General features: G+C 49.3%; 1 protein-coding gene across 6 annotated transcripts in view; it reads right to left on the bottom strand.

Moving 5' to 3' along the window:
* The window catches only part of LOC116360602 (ELKS/Rab6-interacting/CAST family member 1-like), a 475,628-nt gene that overhangs the window by 362,267 nt on the left and 95,130 nt on the right, over positions 1–18,231 (bottom strand). For 3 of the 6 annotated variants that reach the window (XM_031815520.1, XM_031815521.1, XM_031815524.1), the window contains exons 7-11: positions 13,336–13,413; positions 11,594–11,749; positions 10,978–11,070; positions 5,701–5,868; positions 2,812–2,979 (exon numbers count right to left, since the gene is read on the bottom strand). In XM_031815520.1, the coding sequence (XP_031671380.1) occupies positions 2,812–2,979; positions 5,701–5,868; positions 10,978–11,070; positions 11,594–11,749; positions 13,336–13,413 (663 nt within the window). The remainder of the gene's footprint in view (positions 1–2,811; positions 2,980–5,700; positions 5,869–10,977; positions 11,071–11,593; positions 11,750–13,335; positions 13,414–18,231) is intronic. The other 3 variants (XM_031815522.1, XM_031815523.1, XM_031815525.1) reach the window with 1 other exon arrangement.

Genomic DNA, 18,231 nt, shown 5'->3' with positions numbered 1-18,231 from the left:
CATCCAGCATGTCCCCACACACACACACACACACACACACACACACACACACACACACACACACACACACACACACACACACACACACACACACACACACACATCAGACCAAATGATGAAAGACTAGAATTGTACTTGTGAGTCCCGTAAAGTCAGTGTGGAAGAGGTGAACATATGATTGTTGTCTATCAACAATGACAAGCCACTGGGGGTCTGACAGCCTGGATGGAAAATGACTGAGGATACCAGCAGACGACATTGTCACTCCTATTTGCCACATCTTCACTTGAAGCCTACTAGAGAGCGTGTGCCCTCAGGCCTGGAGGGAAGCTAAAGTCATTCCGCTACCTAAGAATAGTAAAGCCCCCTTTACTGGCTCAAATAGCCGACCAATCAGCCTGTTACCAACCCTTAGTAAACTTCTGGAAAAAAATGTGTTTGACCAGATACAATGTGATTTACAGTAAACAAATTGACAACAGAATTTCAGCATGCTTATAAGGAAGGAGACTCAACAAGCACAGCACTTAAACAAATGACTGATGATGATGATTGGCTGAGAGAAATTGATGATAAAATGATTGTGGGGGCTGTCTTGTTAGATTTCAGTGCAGCTTTGGACATTATTGATCATAGTCTGCTGCTGGAAAATCGTGTGTTATGGCTTTACACCCCCTGCTCTAATGTGGATAAAGAGTTAGCTGTCTAACAGAACACAGAGGGTGTTATGGCTTTACACCCCCTGCTATGATGTGGATAAAGAGTTAGCTGTCTAACAGAACACAGAGGGTGTTCTTTAATGGAAGCCTTTTAAATATAATCCAGTTAGAATCAGGAATTCCCCAGGGTAGCTGTCTAGGCCCATTGCTTTTTACATTTTTACTAACAACATGCCACTGCCTTTGAGCAAAGCCAGAGTTTCTATGTATGCGGATGACTCAACACTATACACGTCAGCTACTACAGCGACTGAAATGACTGCAACACTCGACAAAGAGCTGCAGTTATTTTCAGAGTGGGTGGCACGGAATAAGTTGGCCCTAAATATTTCTAAAACTAAAAGCATTGTATTTGGAACAAAACACTCACTCAACCCTAAACCTCAACTAAATCTTGTAATAAATAATGTGGAAATTGAGCAAGTTGATGTGACTAAACTGCTTGCAGTAACCCTAGATTGTAAACTGTCATGGTCAAAACATATTGATGCAGTAGTAGCTAAGATGGGGAGAATTCTGTCTATAATAAAGTGATGCTCTGCCTTCTTAACAACACTATCAACAAGGCAGGTCCTACAGGCCCTAGTTTTGTCGCACCTTGACTATTGTTCATTCGTGTGGTCAGGTGCCACAAAAAAGGACTTGGAAATTGAAAATTGCAAATGGCTCAGAAAGGGCAGCACGACTGGCCCTTGGATGTACACAGAGAGCTAATATTAATAATATGCATGTCAATCTCTCCTGGCTGAAAGTGGAGGAGAGATTGACTTCATCACTACTTTTATTTATGAGAGGTATTGACATGTTGAATGCACCGAGCTGTCTGTCTAAACTACTGGCACAAAGCTCGGACACCCATACATACCCCACAAGACAAGCCACAAGAGGTCTCTTCACAGTCCCCAAGTCCAGAACAGACTATGGGAGGCACACAGTACTACATAGAGCCATGACTACATGGAACTCTATTCCACATTACTACATAGAGCCATGACTACATGGACCTCTATTCCACAGTACTACATAGAGCCATGACTACATGGAACTCTATTCCACAGTACTACATAGAGCCATGACTACATGGAACTCTATTCCACAGTACTACATAGAGCCATGACTACATGGAACTCTATTCCACAGTACTACATAGAGCCCTGACTACATGGAACTCTATTCCACAGTACTACATAGAGCCATGACTACATGGAACTCTATTCCACAGTACTACATAGAGCCATGACTACATGGAACTCTATTCCACAGTACTACATAGAGCCATGACTACATGGAACTCTATTCCACAGTACTACATAGAGCCATGACTACATGGAACTCTATTCCACAGTACTACATAGAGCCATGACTACATGGAACTCTATTCCACAGTACTACATAGAGCCATGACTACATGGAACTCTATTCCACAGTACTACATAGAGCCATGACTACATGGAACTCTATTCCACAGTGCTACATAGAGCCATGACTACATGGAACTCTATTCCACAGTACTACATAGAGCCATGACTACATGGAACTCTATTCCACAGTACTACATAGAGCCATGACTACATGGAACTCTATTCCACAGTGCTACATAGAGACATGACTACATGGAACTCTATTCCACATCAAGTAACTGAAGCAGTAAAATTAGATTTAAAAAACAGATTAAAATACACCTTATGGAACAGCGGGGACTGTGAAGCAACACAAACATTGGCACAGACACATGCATACACACACACACACACACACACACACACACACACACACACACACACACACACACACACACACACACACACACACACACACACACACACACACACACACACACACACACACACACACACACACACACACACACACACACACACACACACTCACGATAACATACGCACTATACATACACATGGTGGAGTAGGGGCCTGAGGGCACACAGTGTGTTGTGAAATCTGAATGTATTGTAATGTATTACAGTTGTATAAACTGCCTTCATTTCACTGGACCCCAGGAAGAGTAGCTGCTGCTTTGGCAGCTAATGGGGATCCATAATAAATACACACACAGCCTCCACCCCGCCCCATACCTTCTTCTGCAGGACGTTGACCTTGCGCTCCTTGACCTCCAGCATGTCCTTGAGGTCGTGTACCTCTCTGCTGAGCGTCCCCTTCTCCTCAGACGTCTCCTGGATCTGGTTCGACTTCTTATTCAGCTGGGAATCTTTCTCTTCCAGACGCAGACGAAGAGCATCCACCTGGTACACACACACACACGGTGTGTTAGATTAGAGATAGATCTGGTTAGACAACTTATTCAGCTGGGAATCTTTCTCTTCCCGACGAGGAGCATCCACCTGACACACACACACGGTGTGTTAGATTAGAGATGGATCTGGTTCGACTTCTTATTCAGCTGGGAAACTTTCTCTTCCCAACGAAGAGCATCCACCTGATACACACACACACACACACACACACACACACACACACACACACACACACACACACACACACACACACACACACACACACACACACACACACACACACACACACACACACACACGGTGTTAGGTTAGAGATGGATCTGGTTAGACAATTTTTTCAGCTGAGAAACGTTCTTTTCCCGACGAAGAGCATCCACCTGACACACACACACACACACACACACACGGTGTGTTAGATTAGAGATGGATCTGGTTAGACAACATATTCAGCTGAGAAACTTTATTTTCCCGACGAAGAGCATCCACCTGACACACACACACACGGTGTGTTAGATTAGAGATGGATCTGGTTAGACGACTTATTCAGCTGGGAAACATTCTCTTCCCGACGAAGAGCATCCACCTGATACACACACACACACACACGGTGTGTTAGATTAGAGATGGATCTGGTTAGACGACTTATTCAGCTGGGAAACATTCTCTTCCCGACGAAGAGCATCCACCTGACTTTACCCCAGTCCTCAGCAGTCCAATCTCTGTACCTTTTGCAGAATATCAGTCTGTCCCTGATGTTTTTCCTGGAGAGAAGTGGCTTCTTTGCTGCCCTTCTTGACACCAGGCCATCCTCCAAAAGTCTTTGCCTCACTGTGCATGCAGATGTACACACACCTGCCTGCTGCCACTTCTGAGCAAGCTCTGTACTGGTGGTGCCCCGATCCCACAGCTGAATCAACTTTAGGAGACGGTCCTGGCGCTTGCTGGACTTTCTTGGACAACCTGAAGCCGCCTTGAAAACAATTGAACAGCTCTCCTTGAAATTCTTGATGATCCGATAAATGGTTGATTTAGGTGCAATGTTACTGGCAGCAATATCTCCAGCCTTGTCCTTGTCAACACTCACACCTGTGTTAACAAGAGAATCACTGACATGATGTCAGCTGGGCCTTTTGTGGCAGGGCTGAAATGCAGTGGAAATGTTTTTGGGGGATTCAGCTCATTTGCATGGCAACGAGGGACTTTGCAATTAATTGCAATTCATCTGATCACTCTTCATAACATTCTGGAGTATATGCATATTTCCATCATACAAACTGAGGCAGCAGACTTCGTGAAAAATTATATTTGTGTCATTCTCAAAACTTTTGGCCACGACTGTAGTCCTACTCTGAGATGCTTAGTAACTACGGGTCCAGTTCAGCTGTAAACTGTAATCTATGACACAACAGTGGCACCAAGAGACCATCTCCACAATACCCCTGGTAGAGTTAACACTGAACAACATACCTCTGAATGATAGTAGAGCCCTGTCAGTAGAGTAAACACTGAACAACATACCTCTGTCTAGATGACAGTAGAGCCCTGTCAGTAGAGTAAACACTGAACAACATACCTCTGTCTAGATGACAGTAGAGCCCTGTCAGTAGAGTTAACACTGAACAACACACCTCTGAATGATAGTAGAGCCCTGTCAGTAGAGTTAACACTGAACAACATACCTCTGAATGATAGTAGAGCCCTGTCAGTAGAGTTAACACTGAACAACATACCTCTGTCTGAATGACAGTAGAGCCCTGTCAGTAGAGTTAACACTGAACAACACACCTCTGTCTGAATGACAGTAGAGCCATGTCAGTAGAGTTAACACTGAACAACATACCTCTGAATGATAGTAGAGCCCTGTCAGTAGAGTTAACACTGAACAACACACCTCTGTCTCAATGTCAGTAGAGTTAACACTGAACAACATACCTCTGAATGATAGTAGAGCCCTGTCAGTAGAGTTAACACTGAACAACATACCTCTGTCTGAATGACAGTAGAGCCCTGTCAGTAGAGTTAACACTGAACAACATACCTCTGTCTGAATGAAAGTAGAGCCCTGTCAGTAGAGTTAACACTGAACAACATACCTCTGTCTCAATGTCAGTAGAGTTAACACTGAACAACATACCTCTGAATGACAGTAGAGCCCTGTCAGTAGAGTTAACACTGAACAACATACCTCTGAATGATAGTAGAGCCCTGTCAGTAGAGTTAACACTGAACAACACACCTCTGTCTCAATGTCAGTAGAGTTAACACTGAACAACATACCTCTGAATGATAGTAGAGCCCTGTCAGTAGAGTTCACACTGAACAACACACCTCTGTCTGAATGACAGTAGAGCCCTGTCAGTAGAGTTAACACTGAACAACATACCTCTGAATGATAGTAGAGCCCTGTCAGTAGAGTTAACACTGAACAACATACCTCTGTCTGAATGACAGTAGAGCCCTGTCAGTAGAGTTAACACTGAACAACATACCTCTGTCTGAATGACAGTAGAGCCCTGTCAGTAGAGTTAACACTGAACAACACACCTCTGTCTGAATGACAGTAGAGCCCTGTCAGTAGAGTTAACACTGAACAACACACCTCTGTCTGAATGATAGTAGAGCCCTGTCAGTAGAGTTAACACTGAACAACACACCTCTGTCTGAATGATAGTAGAGCCCTGTCAGTAGAGTTAACACTGAACAACATACCTCTGTCTGAATGATAGTAGAGCGCTGCTCCTTAGCGGTCAGTGACTCCTTGAGGACCTCGATGTGCTGTTTGCTGTCTGAGAACTGGTTGGTGAGAGTCTCCAGCTTGGTCCTCATCCCCATCAGCTCTGTCTCCTTCCTGCTGAGGTCCTGCTTTACCTGATCAATCTGAGCACAGAGATAAAATCAATCAGCCCTCTAGGTTAGTATTGAGTATCTCCATTCATACATGATCAGCCCTCTAGGTTAGTATTGAGTATCTCCATTCATACATGATCAGCCCTCTAGGTTAGTATTGAGTATCTCCATTCATACATGATCAGCCCTCTAGGTTAGTATTGAGTATCTTCATTCATACATGATCAGCCCTCTAGGTTAGTATTGAGTCTGTCTATCATAGGATATTGTATCATCTATAACTGGGAATGTATTATGGGGTTAGTTAATATCTCTCCACTGTAGCTGATGGGGTTAGTTAATACCTCCCCACTATAGCTGATGGGGTTAGTTAATATCTCTCCACTGTAGCTGATGGGGTTAGTTAATACCTCCCCACTGTAGCTGATGGGGTTAGTTAATATCTCTCCACTGTAGCTGATGGGGTTAGTTAATACCTCCCCACTGTAGCTGATGGGGTTAGTTAATACCTCCCCACTATAGCTGATGGGGTTAGTTAATACCTCCCCACTGTAGCTGATGGGGTTAGTTAATATCTCTCCACTGTAGCTGATGGGGTTAGTTAATATCTCTCCACTGTAGCTGATGGGGTTAGTTAATACCTCCCCACTGTAGCTGATGGGGTTAGTTAATACCTCTCCACTGTAGCTGATGGGGTTAGTTAATACCTCTCCACTGTAGCTGATGGGGTTAGTTAATACCTCCCCACTATAGCTGATGGGGTTAGATAATATCTCTCCACTGTAGCTGATGGGGTTAGTTAATATCTCTCCACTGTAGCTGATGGGGTTAGTTAATATCTCTCCACTGTAGCTGATGGGGTTAGTTAATATCTCTCCACTGTAGCTGATGGGGTTAGTTAATACCTCCCCACTGTAGCTGATTGGGTTAGTTAATACCTCCCCACTGTAGCTGATGGGGTTTGATAATACCTCCCCACTGTAGCTGATGGGGTTAGTTAATACCTCTCCACTGTAGCTGATGGGGTTAGTTAATACCTCCCCACTGTAGCTGATGGGGTTAGTTAATATCTCTCCACTGTAGCTGATGGGGTTAGTTAATACCTCCCCACTATAGCTGATGGGGTTAGTTAATATCTCCCCACTATAGCTGATGGGGTTAGTTAATAACTCCCCACTGTAGCTGATGGGGTTAGTTAATATCTCCCCACTATAGCTGATGGGGTTAGTTAATATCTCTCCACTGTAGCTGATGGGGTTTGATAATACCTCCCCACTATAGCTGATGGGGTTAGTTAATATCTCTCCACTGTAGCTGATGGGGTTAGTTAATATCTCTCCACTGTAGCTGATGGGGTTTGATAATACCTCCCCACTATAGCTGATGGGGTTAGTTAATACCTCTCCACTGTAGCTGATGGGGTTAGTTAATATCTCTCCACTGTAGCTGATGGGGTTTGATAATACCTCCCCACTATAGCTGATGGGGTTAGTTAATACCTCTCCACTGTAGCTGATGGGGTTAGTTAATATCTCTCCACTGTAGCTGATGGGGTTAGTTAATACCTCCCCACTGTAGCTGATGGGGTTAGTTAATACCTCCCCACTATAGCTGATGGGGTTAGTTAATACCTCCCCACTGTAGCTGATGGGGTTAGTTAATACCTCCCCACTATAGCTGATGGGGTTAGTTAATACCTCCCCACTATAGCTGATGGGGTTAGTTAATACCTCCCCACTATAGCTGATGGGGTTAGTTAATATCTCTCCACTGTAGCTGATGGGGTTAGTTATTGTGGGGATGTTTTTGCAGTGTCAGCAACGAGTGAATAAAACATAAATTATTTAGTGTGGGCGCATCAGAGAATGTGAGAAAGGGAGAGAGAGAGACAGAAAGAGAGACAGAGAGAGAGCGAAAGGGAGAGGGAGACAGAGAGAGAGACAGAGAGAGAGACAGAGAGAGAGAGAGAGAGAGAGAGAGAGAGAGAGAGAGAGAGAGAGAGAGAGGTTAGAACAAGCAGCTTAGTAGTCTAGTGTACATCTACAGTAGCCTGTCTAGCAGTCACCCTAGAGAAGAGGCATGCTAAAGACAACCAGGAGAAAGAGAGAGAAATACTAGAAGCCATAAACATGTTGCTGTGGTTGTTAGTGTTCACAGCTCTACTCCAACCAGCGCTGAGGGAACAAGACAGAGAACGATAGAAAGAAAGGATGACAACAGAGAGGGAAAGATGAAAGTGTCCCAGAGAGTGTAGTGTGATGCCAGACCTCTCAGTGCAGCACTGGGCAGCTCTGCCTCCCTGACCTGATGAGAGACCCAGTGACCCTATCTGACAGGGCAGCCGCCCACACAACCTGCCTTTGTAGTAACACTGTGTCTGGACTGATACGACTGCTGCCAGTCAAGTGTTTCATCCTGCTGCTGTGTTGTTGCCTTCCAAACTCTGTCCACACACTGTCAATACACACACACACACTCTTTCCAAAAGATGTCACCTCTACGTAGAGACCGTGGATCATACTGTCCTCAGGGTTACTGGTGTTTCTCTGCTAATCAATAGATCACCGCTTCTATTGAAGTTTCTGAGAGGGAAGTTTCTCATTTCCCTTCTGGAAAATGTTCTTCCTGTCCTCATACATATAGGACAGGTCTAGCAGGCCCAGGTCTAGCAGGCCCAGCAGGCCCAGGTCTAGCAGGCCCAGGTCTAGCAGGCCCAGCAGGCCCAGGTCTAGCAGGCCCAGCAGGCCCAGGTCTAGCAGGCCCAGGTCTAGCAGGCCCAGCAGGCCCAGGTCTAGCAGGCCCAGGTCTAGCAGGCCCAGGTCTAGCAGGCCCAGGTCTAGCAGGCCCAGCAGGCCCAGGTCTAGCAGGCCCAGGTCTAGCAGGCCCAGGTCTAGCAGGCTCAGGTCTAGCAGGCCCAGCAGGCCCAGGTCTAGCAGGCCCAGGTCTAGCAGGCCCAGGCCCAGCAGGCTCAGGTCTAGCAGGCCCAGGTCTAGCAGGCCCAGGTCTAGCAGACCCAGGCCCAGCAGGCTCAGGTCTAGCAGGCCCAGGTCTAGCAGGCTCAGGTCTAGCAGGCCCAGGTCTAGCAGGCCCAGGCCCAGCAGGCTCAGGTCTAGCAGGCTCAGGTCTAGCAGGCCCAGCAGGCCCAGGTCTAACAGGCCCAGGTCTAGCAGGCCCAGCAGGCCCAGGTCTAACAGGCCCAGGTCTAGCAGGCCCAGCAGGCCCAGGTCTAGCAGGCCCAGCAGGCCCAGGTCTAACAGGCCCAGGTCTAGCAGGCCCAGCAGGCCCAGGTCTAACAGGCCCAGGTCTAGCAGGCCCAGGTCTAGCAGGCCCAGGCCCAGCAGGCTCAGGTCTAGCAGGCCCAGGTCTAGCTCCTTCCGGCACTGATATAACTGAATAAGTAGCTGGACTAGAGGCAGTCCAAGCTTTGCAGACAACAATTATCTGGGTTTCTCTCAAGGTGAATTATCTATATTTCTCTAATTGAGAATTGATAGATTTTTCTAATAGTGAACATTCTGGGGTTTCTCTCACACCACTTATCTGAGTTCTTCTTGCCTCATACTGGGGTTCCTCTCACACCACTTATCTGAGTTCATCTTGCCTCATACTGGGGTTCCTCTCACACCACTTATCTGAGTTCCTCTTGCCTCATACTGGGGTTCCTCTCACACCACTTATCTGAGTTCCTCTAGCCTCATACTGGGGTTCCTCTAGCCTCATACTGGGGTTCCTCTTGCCTCATACTGGGGTTCCTCTCACACCACTTATCTGAGTTCCTCTTGCCTCATACTGGGGTTCCTCTCACACCACTTATCTGAGTTCCTCTAGCCTCATACTGGGGTTCCTCTTGCCTCATACTGGGGTTCCTCTCACACCACTTATCTGAGTTCCTCATACTGGGGTTTCTCTCACACCACTTATCTGAGTTCCTCTAGCCTCATACTGGGGTTCCTCTCACACCACTTATCTGAGTTCCTCTAGCCTCATACTGGGGTTCCTCTTGCCTCATACTGGGGTTCCTCTCACACCACTTATCTGAGTTCCTCTAGCCTCATGCTGGGGTTCCTCTAGCCTCATACTGGGGTTCCTCTGGCCTCTTACTGGGGTTCCTCTTGCCTCATACTGGGGTCCCTCTCACACCACTTATCTGAGTTCCTCTAGCCTCATACTGGGGTTCCTCTTGCCTCATACTGGGGTCCCTCTCACACCACTTATCTGAGTTCCTATAGCCTCATACTGGGGTTCCTCTTGCCTCATACTTGGGTTCCTCTCACACCACTTATCTGAGTTTCTCTTGCCTCATACCGGGTTTTCTCTCACACCACTTATCTGAGTTCCTCATACTGGGGTTCCTCTCACACCACTTATCTGAGTTCCTCTTGCCTCATACTGGGGTCCCTCTAGCCTCATACTGGGGTTCCTCTAGCCTCATACTGGGGTTCCTCTTGCCTCATACTGGGGTTTCTCTAGCCTCATACTGGGGTTCCTCTAGCCTCATACTGGGGTTCCTCTTGCCTCATACTGGGGGTTCTCTAGCCTCATACTGGGGTTCCTCTAGCCTCATACTGGGGTTCCTCTCACACCACTTATCTGAGTTCCTCATACTGGGGTTCCTCTCACATCACTTATCTGAGATCCTCTTGCCTCATACTGGGGTTTCTCTCACTCCACTTATCTGAGTTCCTCTAGCCTCATACTGGGGTTCCTCTTGCCTCATACTTGGGTTCCTTTCACACCACTTATCTGAGTTTCTCTTGCCTCATACCGGGTTTTCTCTCACACCACTTATCTGAGTTCCTCATACTGGGGTTCCTCTCACACCACTTATCTGAGTTCCTCTTGCCTCATACTGGGGTTCCTCTAGCCTCATACTGGGGTTCCTCTAGCCTCATACTGGGGTTCCTCTCACATCACTTATCTGAGTTCCTCATACTGGGGTTTCCTCTCACACCACTTATCTGAGATCCTCTATCCTCATACTGGGTTTTCCTCTCACAGCGGTCACATGGGTATTCTCTTTAGCGAGGGTCAGCAAGGCAAGGCTGCTGTGTTGTGGAGGTCAGAAAGGTTCTACGAGGTTAAAAGGTCAGAGTTGACAGGTTAAAGAGAGAGAGCGAGCGCTGTGTAGTCCTTCCTTACGGCAGACACTTCCTGCTGCAGGTCGGCAGCCTTCTGCTTAAGCTCCTCCCCCTGGACCTCTCTCTGAGACAGCTCCTCCTTCAGCTGCTCTACCTGTCAGGAGAGTCAGTTACCTGGCTGTTACCAGGACGATAAGCACCACCACCAATCAGGAGCCATGATGTAGGCAACACAGGGCCAATCAGTAACCAGCTTTTGGACAGCCAATCAACAACCACCTTGCATACAAGATGGTATTTTCTATATAACCTTGGAAAAGTTTCCACAAGCAGTCAATCATTGGTAACAAGAACACAATAGTAGATGAACACATGGTTGTCTCTAGTGTACAGGGCAGGATGCTGGTTCCACTAGAAAACACAGAGAACTGAAGACCAGATGAACACATGGTTGTCTCTAGTGTACAGGGCAGGATGCTGGTTCCACTAGAAAACACAGAGAACTGAAGACCAGATGAACACATGCTTGTCTCTAGTGTACAGGGCAGGCTGCTGGTTCCAGTAGGAAACAGAGAACTGAAGAGCAGATGCATCAGAAGCTGAATGATAATCAACATGCTCTTTAGACAGAGTTCTGTACTGAGTAGTTACTGTAGTTGGTGGTGATGTGCTGTTACCTTGTTCTTCATGAACTTGGAGTGGGATCTGTACACCTCCATCTGTTTCATCTCCTCCTCTCTCTCCTCAGTGCTCAGAGCCCCGTTAGACTTTAACATCTCAATCTCTTCCTCCAGGTCCCTCAGACCTCGTTCCAGAGACTGGACCTTAGAGTCCTACCACAAGAGAATACACACAGTTAGACACACACACACTTCCTCCAGGTCCCTCAGACCTCGTTCCAGAGACTGGACCTTAGAGTCCTACCACAAGAGAACACACACAGTTAGACACACACACACTTCCTCCAGGTCCCTCAGACCTCGTTCCAGAGACTGGACCTTAGAGTCCTACCACAAGAGAACACACACAGTTAGGCACACACACACACTTCCTCCTGGTCCCTCAGACCTCGCTCCAGAGACTGGACCTTAGAGTCCTACCACAAGAGAACACACACAGTTAGACACACACACACACACACACACACACACACACACACACACACACACACACACACACACACACACACACACGCACACACACACACACACACACACACACTTCCTCCAGGTCCCTCAGACCTCGCTCCAGAGACTGGACCTTAGAGTCCTACCACAAGAGAACACACACAGTTAGACACACACACACACACACACACACACACACACACACACACACACACACACACACACACTTCCTCCAGGTCCCTCAGACCTCGCTCCAGAGACTGGACCTTAGAGTCCTACCACAAGAGAACGCACACAGTTAGACACACACACACACACACACACACTTCCTCCAGGTCCCTCAGACCTCGCTCCAGAGACTGGACCTTAGAGTCCTACCACAAGAGAACACACACAGTTAGACACACACACACACACTTCCTCCAGGTCCCTCAGACCTCGCTCCAGAGACTGGACCTTAGAGTCCTACCACAAGAGAACACACACAGTTAGACACACACACACACACACACACACTTCCTCCAGGTCCCTCAGACCTTGCTCCAGAGACTGGACCTTAGAGTCCTACCACAAGAGAACACACACAGTTAGGCACAAACACACACACACACACACTTCCTCCAGGTCCCTCCGACCTCGCTCCAGAGACTGGACCTTAGAGTCCTACCACAAGAGAACACACACAGTTAGACACACACACACACACACTTCCTCCAGGTCCCTCAGACCTCGCTCCAGAGACTGGACCTTAGAGTCCTACCACAAGAGAACACACACAGTTAGACACACACACACACTTCCTCCAGGTCCCTCAGACATCGCTCCAGAGACTGAACCTTAGAGTCCTACCACAAGAGAACACACACAGTTAGACACACACACACACTTCCTCCAGGTCCCTCAGACATCGCTCCAGAGACTGAACCTTAGAGTCCTACCACAAGAGACACCACACAGTTAGACACAAACACACACTTTGGGAAAGGGCTCGTAAGTTATAGTTTCACTGTAAAGGGTGACTGAATAGTTGGGAAAGGGCTCGTAAGTTAGAGTTTCACTGTAAAGGGTGACTCATATGACTCGACTCACATTGTAATATTACCGTTTCTCACATTGTACAGGAAGTCAATCTCTCACCTCACACAAGCTTGGACAAACACAACCACCTTCATCTTGATGACGGTCTCACTTTGATATTCTAAGTGAAACATGAGCATACACACTCTCTCTAACCAACCTCTCTCTCCCTCTCTCTCTCTCTCTCTCTCTCTCTCTCTCTCTCTCTCTCTCACCTTCATCTCGATGACGGTCTGCAGGGCCTTGGTCTTGGCTGATTCAGGGGCTCCTTCATAGCTCCGTCGGTGCAGCTCCTGAGGAGAGACAGGGTACAGCATGGTGGTGGTGGTTAGCAGCATAGTGACTAGTGTCATTAGACACATAGTGTCATCATGACCAGGAGAGAACACAACAGCATAGTGACTGTCATCATGACCAGGAGAGAACACAACAGCATAGTGACTGTCATCATGACCAGGAGAGAACACAACAGCATGGTGACTGTCATCATGACCAGGACAGAACCCAACAGCATGGTGACTGTCATCATGACCAGGACAGAACCCAACAGCATGGTGACTGTCATCATGACCAGGACAGAACCCAACAGCATGGTGACTGTCATCATGACCAGGAGAGAACCCAACAGCATGGTGACTGTCATCGTGACCAGGAGAGAGAGAGAGAGAGAGAGAGAGAGAGAGAGAGAGAGAGAGAGAGAGAGAGAGAGAGAGAGAGAGAGAGAGAGAGAGAGGGGAGAGAGTCACGTTGCCTTGCTCCTGTGACTGAGGGTCCTACAGAGAGAACTAATGGGAGTTGTCCTGAGGGTCCTACAGAGAGAACTAATGGGAGTTGTCCTGAGGGTCCTACAGAGAGAACTAATGGGAGTTGTCCTGAGGGTCCTACAGAGAGAACTAATGGGAGTTGTCCTGAGGGTCCTACAGAGAGAACTAAGGCAGGCTTTCTAGTGTAGAAGACAGGACTAACAAAGGAGAGAGAGGTTCTGGTGCTGGGGGCGGTGGTGGAAATGGACTGTACAGTGCACACGCACACACACACACACACACACACACTGTAAATGCATGGACACACACACAGACTCCCATAGATTCTCTTCCTCACATAAACAGAAAATAGACTCTCTGTGATATGTGGATGTATCCTTGTCAAATCATGTGGACATGTTTGTTCTCTCCATCCAACGCTGTGTGTCTGAACCACTGCAGCCGGTTCAGTTCCACAGGAAAGTCCAGTAGTTCTGGACCATGTTTCACTATTGGTCTGAGTTACAGAGGAGGGGTCAGATAAAGTACCTGGAACAGCCTTTCACTATTGGTCTGAGTTACAGAGGAGGGGTCAGATAAAGTACCTGGAACAGCCTTTCACTATTAATGAGTGAGTGAGTGAGTGAGTGAGTGAGTGAGAGAGTGAGAGAGGGGGAGACAGAGAGAGAGAGAGAGAGAGAGTGAGAGAGTGAGAGAGAGAGAGTGAGAGAGAGATTGTTACAACACTGTATATATATATAATATGACATTTGTAATGTCTTTATTCTTTTGTAACTTTTGTGAGTGTAATGTTTACTGTTCATTTTTATTGTTTATTTCACTTTATATATTATCTACCTCACTTGCTTTGGTAATGTTAACATATGTTTCCCATGTCAATAAAGCCCCTTGAATTGATTTGGAATTGAGAGGAGACAGACAGTGCGCCTAATTTCTCAGGAATTGGCAATGTACACACCCACAGGGTGCACTTGCATGTCACAGGAGAGTGTTAAAGGGTACAGGGAGGTCAGAGAGATCTTTATGAGCTTACTGCTTACAACTGTTCTGCTAAGAAAAGACAAGGAGCAGCTTCTGCTGTTCTCTAGATAATATAAAAACTCTCTCCCTGACACCTTCCCTCCCCCTCTCTCTCCCTGACACCTTCCCTCCCTCTCTCTCTCCCTGACACCTTCCCTCCCCCTCTCTCTCTCCCTGACACCTTCCCTCCCTCTCTCTCTCCCTGACACCTTCCCTCCCTCTCTCTCTCTCCCTGACACCTTCCCTCCCTCTCTCTCTCCCTGACACCTTCCCTCCCCCTCTCTCTCCCTGACACCTTCCCTCCCTCTCTCTCTCCCTGACACCTTCCCTCCCCCTCTCTCTCTCCCTGACAACCTTCCCTCCCTCTCTCTCCCTGACACCTTCCCTCCCCTCTCTCTCTCCCTGACACCTTCCCTCCCTCTCTCTCTCTCTCCCTGACACCTTCCCTCCCCTCTCTCTCTCCCTGACACCTTCCCTCCCCCTCTCTCTCTCTCCCTGACACCTTCCCTCCCTCTCTCTCTCCCTGACACCTTCCCTCCCCTCTCTCTCTCCCTGACACCTTCCCTCCCTCTCTCTCTCCCTGACACCTTCCCTCCCTCTCTCTCTCCCTGACACCTTCCCTCCCTCTCTCTCTCCCTGACACCTTCCCTCCCCTCTCTCTCTCCCTGACACCTTCCCTCCCCTCTCTCTCTCCCTGACACCTTCCCTCCCTCTCTCTCTCCCTGACACCTTCCCTCCCTCTCTCTCTCCTGACACCTTCCCTCCCCCTCTCTCTCCCTGACACCTTCCCTCCCTCTCTCTCCCTGACACCTTCCCTCCCTCTCTCTCTCCCTGACACCTTCCCTCCCTCTCTCTCTCTGACACCTTCCCTCCCTCTCTCTCTCTGACACCTTCCCTCCCTCTCTCTTCTCCCCTGACACCTTCCCTCCCTCTCTCTCTCTGACACCTTCCCTCCCTCTCTCTCTCCCTGACACCTTCCCTCCCCCTCTCTCTCTGACACCTTCCCTCCCTCTCTCTCTCCCTGACACCTTCCCTCCCCCTCTCTCTCTGACACCTTCCCTCCCTCTCTCTCTCCCTGACACCTTCCCTCCCTCTCTCTCTCCCTGACACCTTCCCTCCCTCTCTCTCTCCCTGACACCTTCCCTCCCCTCTCTCTCTCCCTGACACCTTCCCTCCCTCTCTCTCTCTCCCTGACACCTTCCCTCCCTCTCTCTCTCTCCCTGACACCTTCCCTCCCTCTCTCTCTCTCCCTGACACCTTCCCTCCCTCTCTCTCTCCCTGACACCTTCCCTCCCTCTCTCTCTCCCTGACACCTTCCCTCCCTCTCTCTCTCCCTGACACCTTCCCTCCCTCTCTCTCTCCCTGACACCTTCCCTCCCTCTCTCTCCCTGACACCTTCCCTCCCTCTCCTCTCCCTGACACTTCCCTCCCTCTCTCTCCCTGCACCTTCCTCCTCTCTCTCTCCCTGACACCTTCCCTCCCTCTCTCTCTCCCTGACACCTTCCCTCCTCTCTCTCTCCCTGACACCTTCCCTCCCTCTCTCTCTCCCTGACACCTTCCCTCCCTCTCTCTCTCCCTGACACCTTCCCTCCCTCTCTCTCTCCCTGACACCTTCCCTCCCTCTCTCTCTCCCTGACACCTTCCCTCCCTCTCTCTCTCCCCTGACACCTTCCCTCCCTCTCTCTCTCCCTGACACCTTCCCTCCCTCTCTCTCTCCCTGACACCTTCCCTCCCTCTCTCTCTCCCTGACACCTTCCCTCCCTCTCTCTCTCCCTGACACCTTCCCTCCCCTCTCTCTCCCTGACACCTTCCCTCCCCTCTCTCTCTCCCTGACACCTTCCCTCCCCCTCTCTCTCCCTGACACCTTCCCTCCCTCTCTCTCTCCCTGACACCTTCCCTCCCCTCTCTCTCCCTGACACCTTCCTCCCCCTCTCTCTCTCCCTGACACCTTCCCTCCCTCTCTCTCTCCCTGACACCTTCCCTCCCTCTCTCTCTCCCTGACACCTTCCCTCCCTCTCTCTCTCCCTGACACCTTCCCTCCCTCTCTCTCCCTGACACCTTCCCTCCCTCTCTCTCCCTGACACCTTCCCTCCCTCTCTCTCTCCCTGACACCTTCCCTCCCTCTCTCTCCCTGACACCTTCCCTCCCTCTCTCTCTCCCTGACACCTTCCCTCCCTCTCTCTCTCCCTGACACCTTCCCTCCCTCTCTCTCTCCCTGACACCTTCCCTCCCTCTCTCTCCCTGACACCTTCCCCTCCCTCTCTCTCCCTGACACCTTCCCTCCCTCTCTCTCTCCCTGACACCTTCCCTCCCTCTCTCTCCCTGACACCTTCCCTCCCTCTCTCTCCCTGACACCTTCCCTCCCTCTCTCTCCCTGACACCTTCCCTCCCTCTCTCTCTCCCTGACACCTTCCCTCCCTCTCTCTCTCCCTGACACCTTCCCTCCCTCTCTCTCTCCCTGACACCTTCCCTCCCTCTCTCTCTCCCTGACACCTTCCCTCCCTCTCTCTCCCTGACACCTTCCCTCCCTCTCTCTCCCTGACACCTTCCCTCCCTCTCTCTCCCTGACACCTTCCCTCCCTCTCTCTCTCCCTGACACCTTCCTCCCTCTCTCTCTCCCTACACCTTCCCTCCCTCTCTCTCTCCCTGACACCTTCCCTCCCTCTCTCTCTCCCTGACACCTTCCCTCCCTCTCTCTCTCCCTGCGACCTTCCCTCCCTCTCTCTCTCCCTGACACCTTCCCTCCCTCTCTCTCTCCCTGACACCTTCCCTCTCTCTCTTTCTCCCTGACACCTTCCCTCCCTCTCTCTCCCTGACACCTTCCCTCCCTCTCTCTCTCTCACTAACACCTTCCCTCCCTCTCTCTCTCCCTGACACCTTCCCTCCCTCTCTCTCTCCCTGACACCTTCCCTCCCTCTCTCTCTCTCTCTCCCTGACACATTCTCTCCCTCTCTCTCTCCCTGTCTCTCTCTCTCTCTCTGTCTCTCTCTCTGTCTGTCTGTCTCTCTCTGTCTCTCTCTCTGTCTGTCTCTCTCTCTCTCTCTCTCTCTCTGTCTCTCTCTCTCTCTGGCTCTGTCTCTCTCTCTCTCTGTCTCTCTCTCTCTCTCTGTGTCTCTCTCTTTCTGTCTCTCTCTTTCTCTGTCTCTCTCTTTTTCTCTGTGTCATGAGCAATATGGTTCAGTGGAGATGAGTCATTCCTACTGGAACTAAAGCAGTGCTATTATGGGATAGATGATAGGGCTGTCCTTGTGTATGAGGTTCCCCGGGCAACACAGATGTGGCACACAGAGTTGAATGCCTCTAGACACTGATCTGATGGTTAGCAGT

This window comes from Oncorhynchus kisutch, unplaced genomic scaffold (assembly GCF_002021735.2).
Source record: "Oncorhynchus kisutch isolate 150728-3 unplaced genomic scaffold, Okis_V2 Okis09a-Okis19a_hom, whole genome shotgun sequence".
NCBI lineage: Eukaryota > Metazoa > Chordata > Actinopteri > Salmoniformes > Salmonidae > Oncorhynchus > Oncorhynchus kisutch.
Note: the sequence above shows the minus strand (reverse complement) of the source record. Positions and strands in the feature narration are given on the sequence as shown.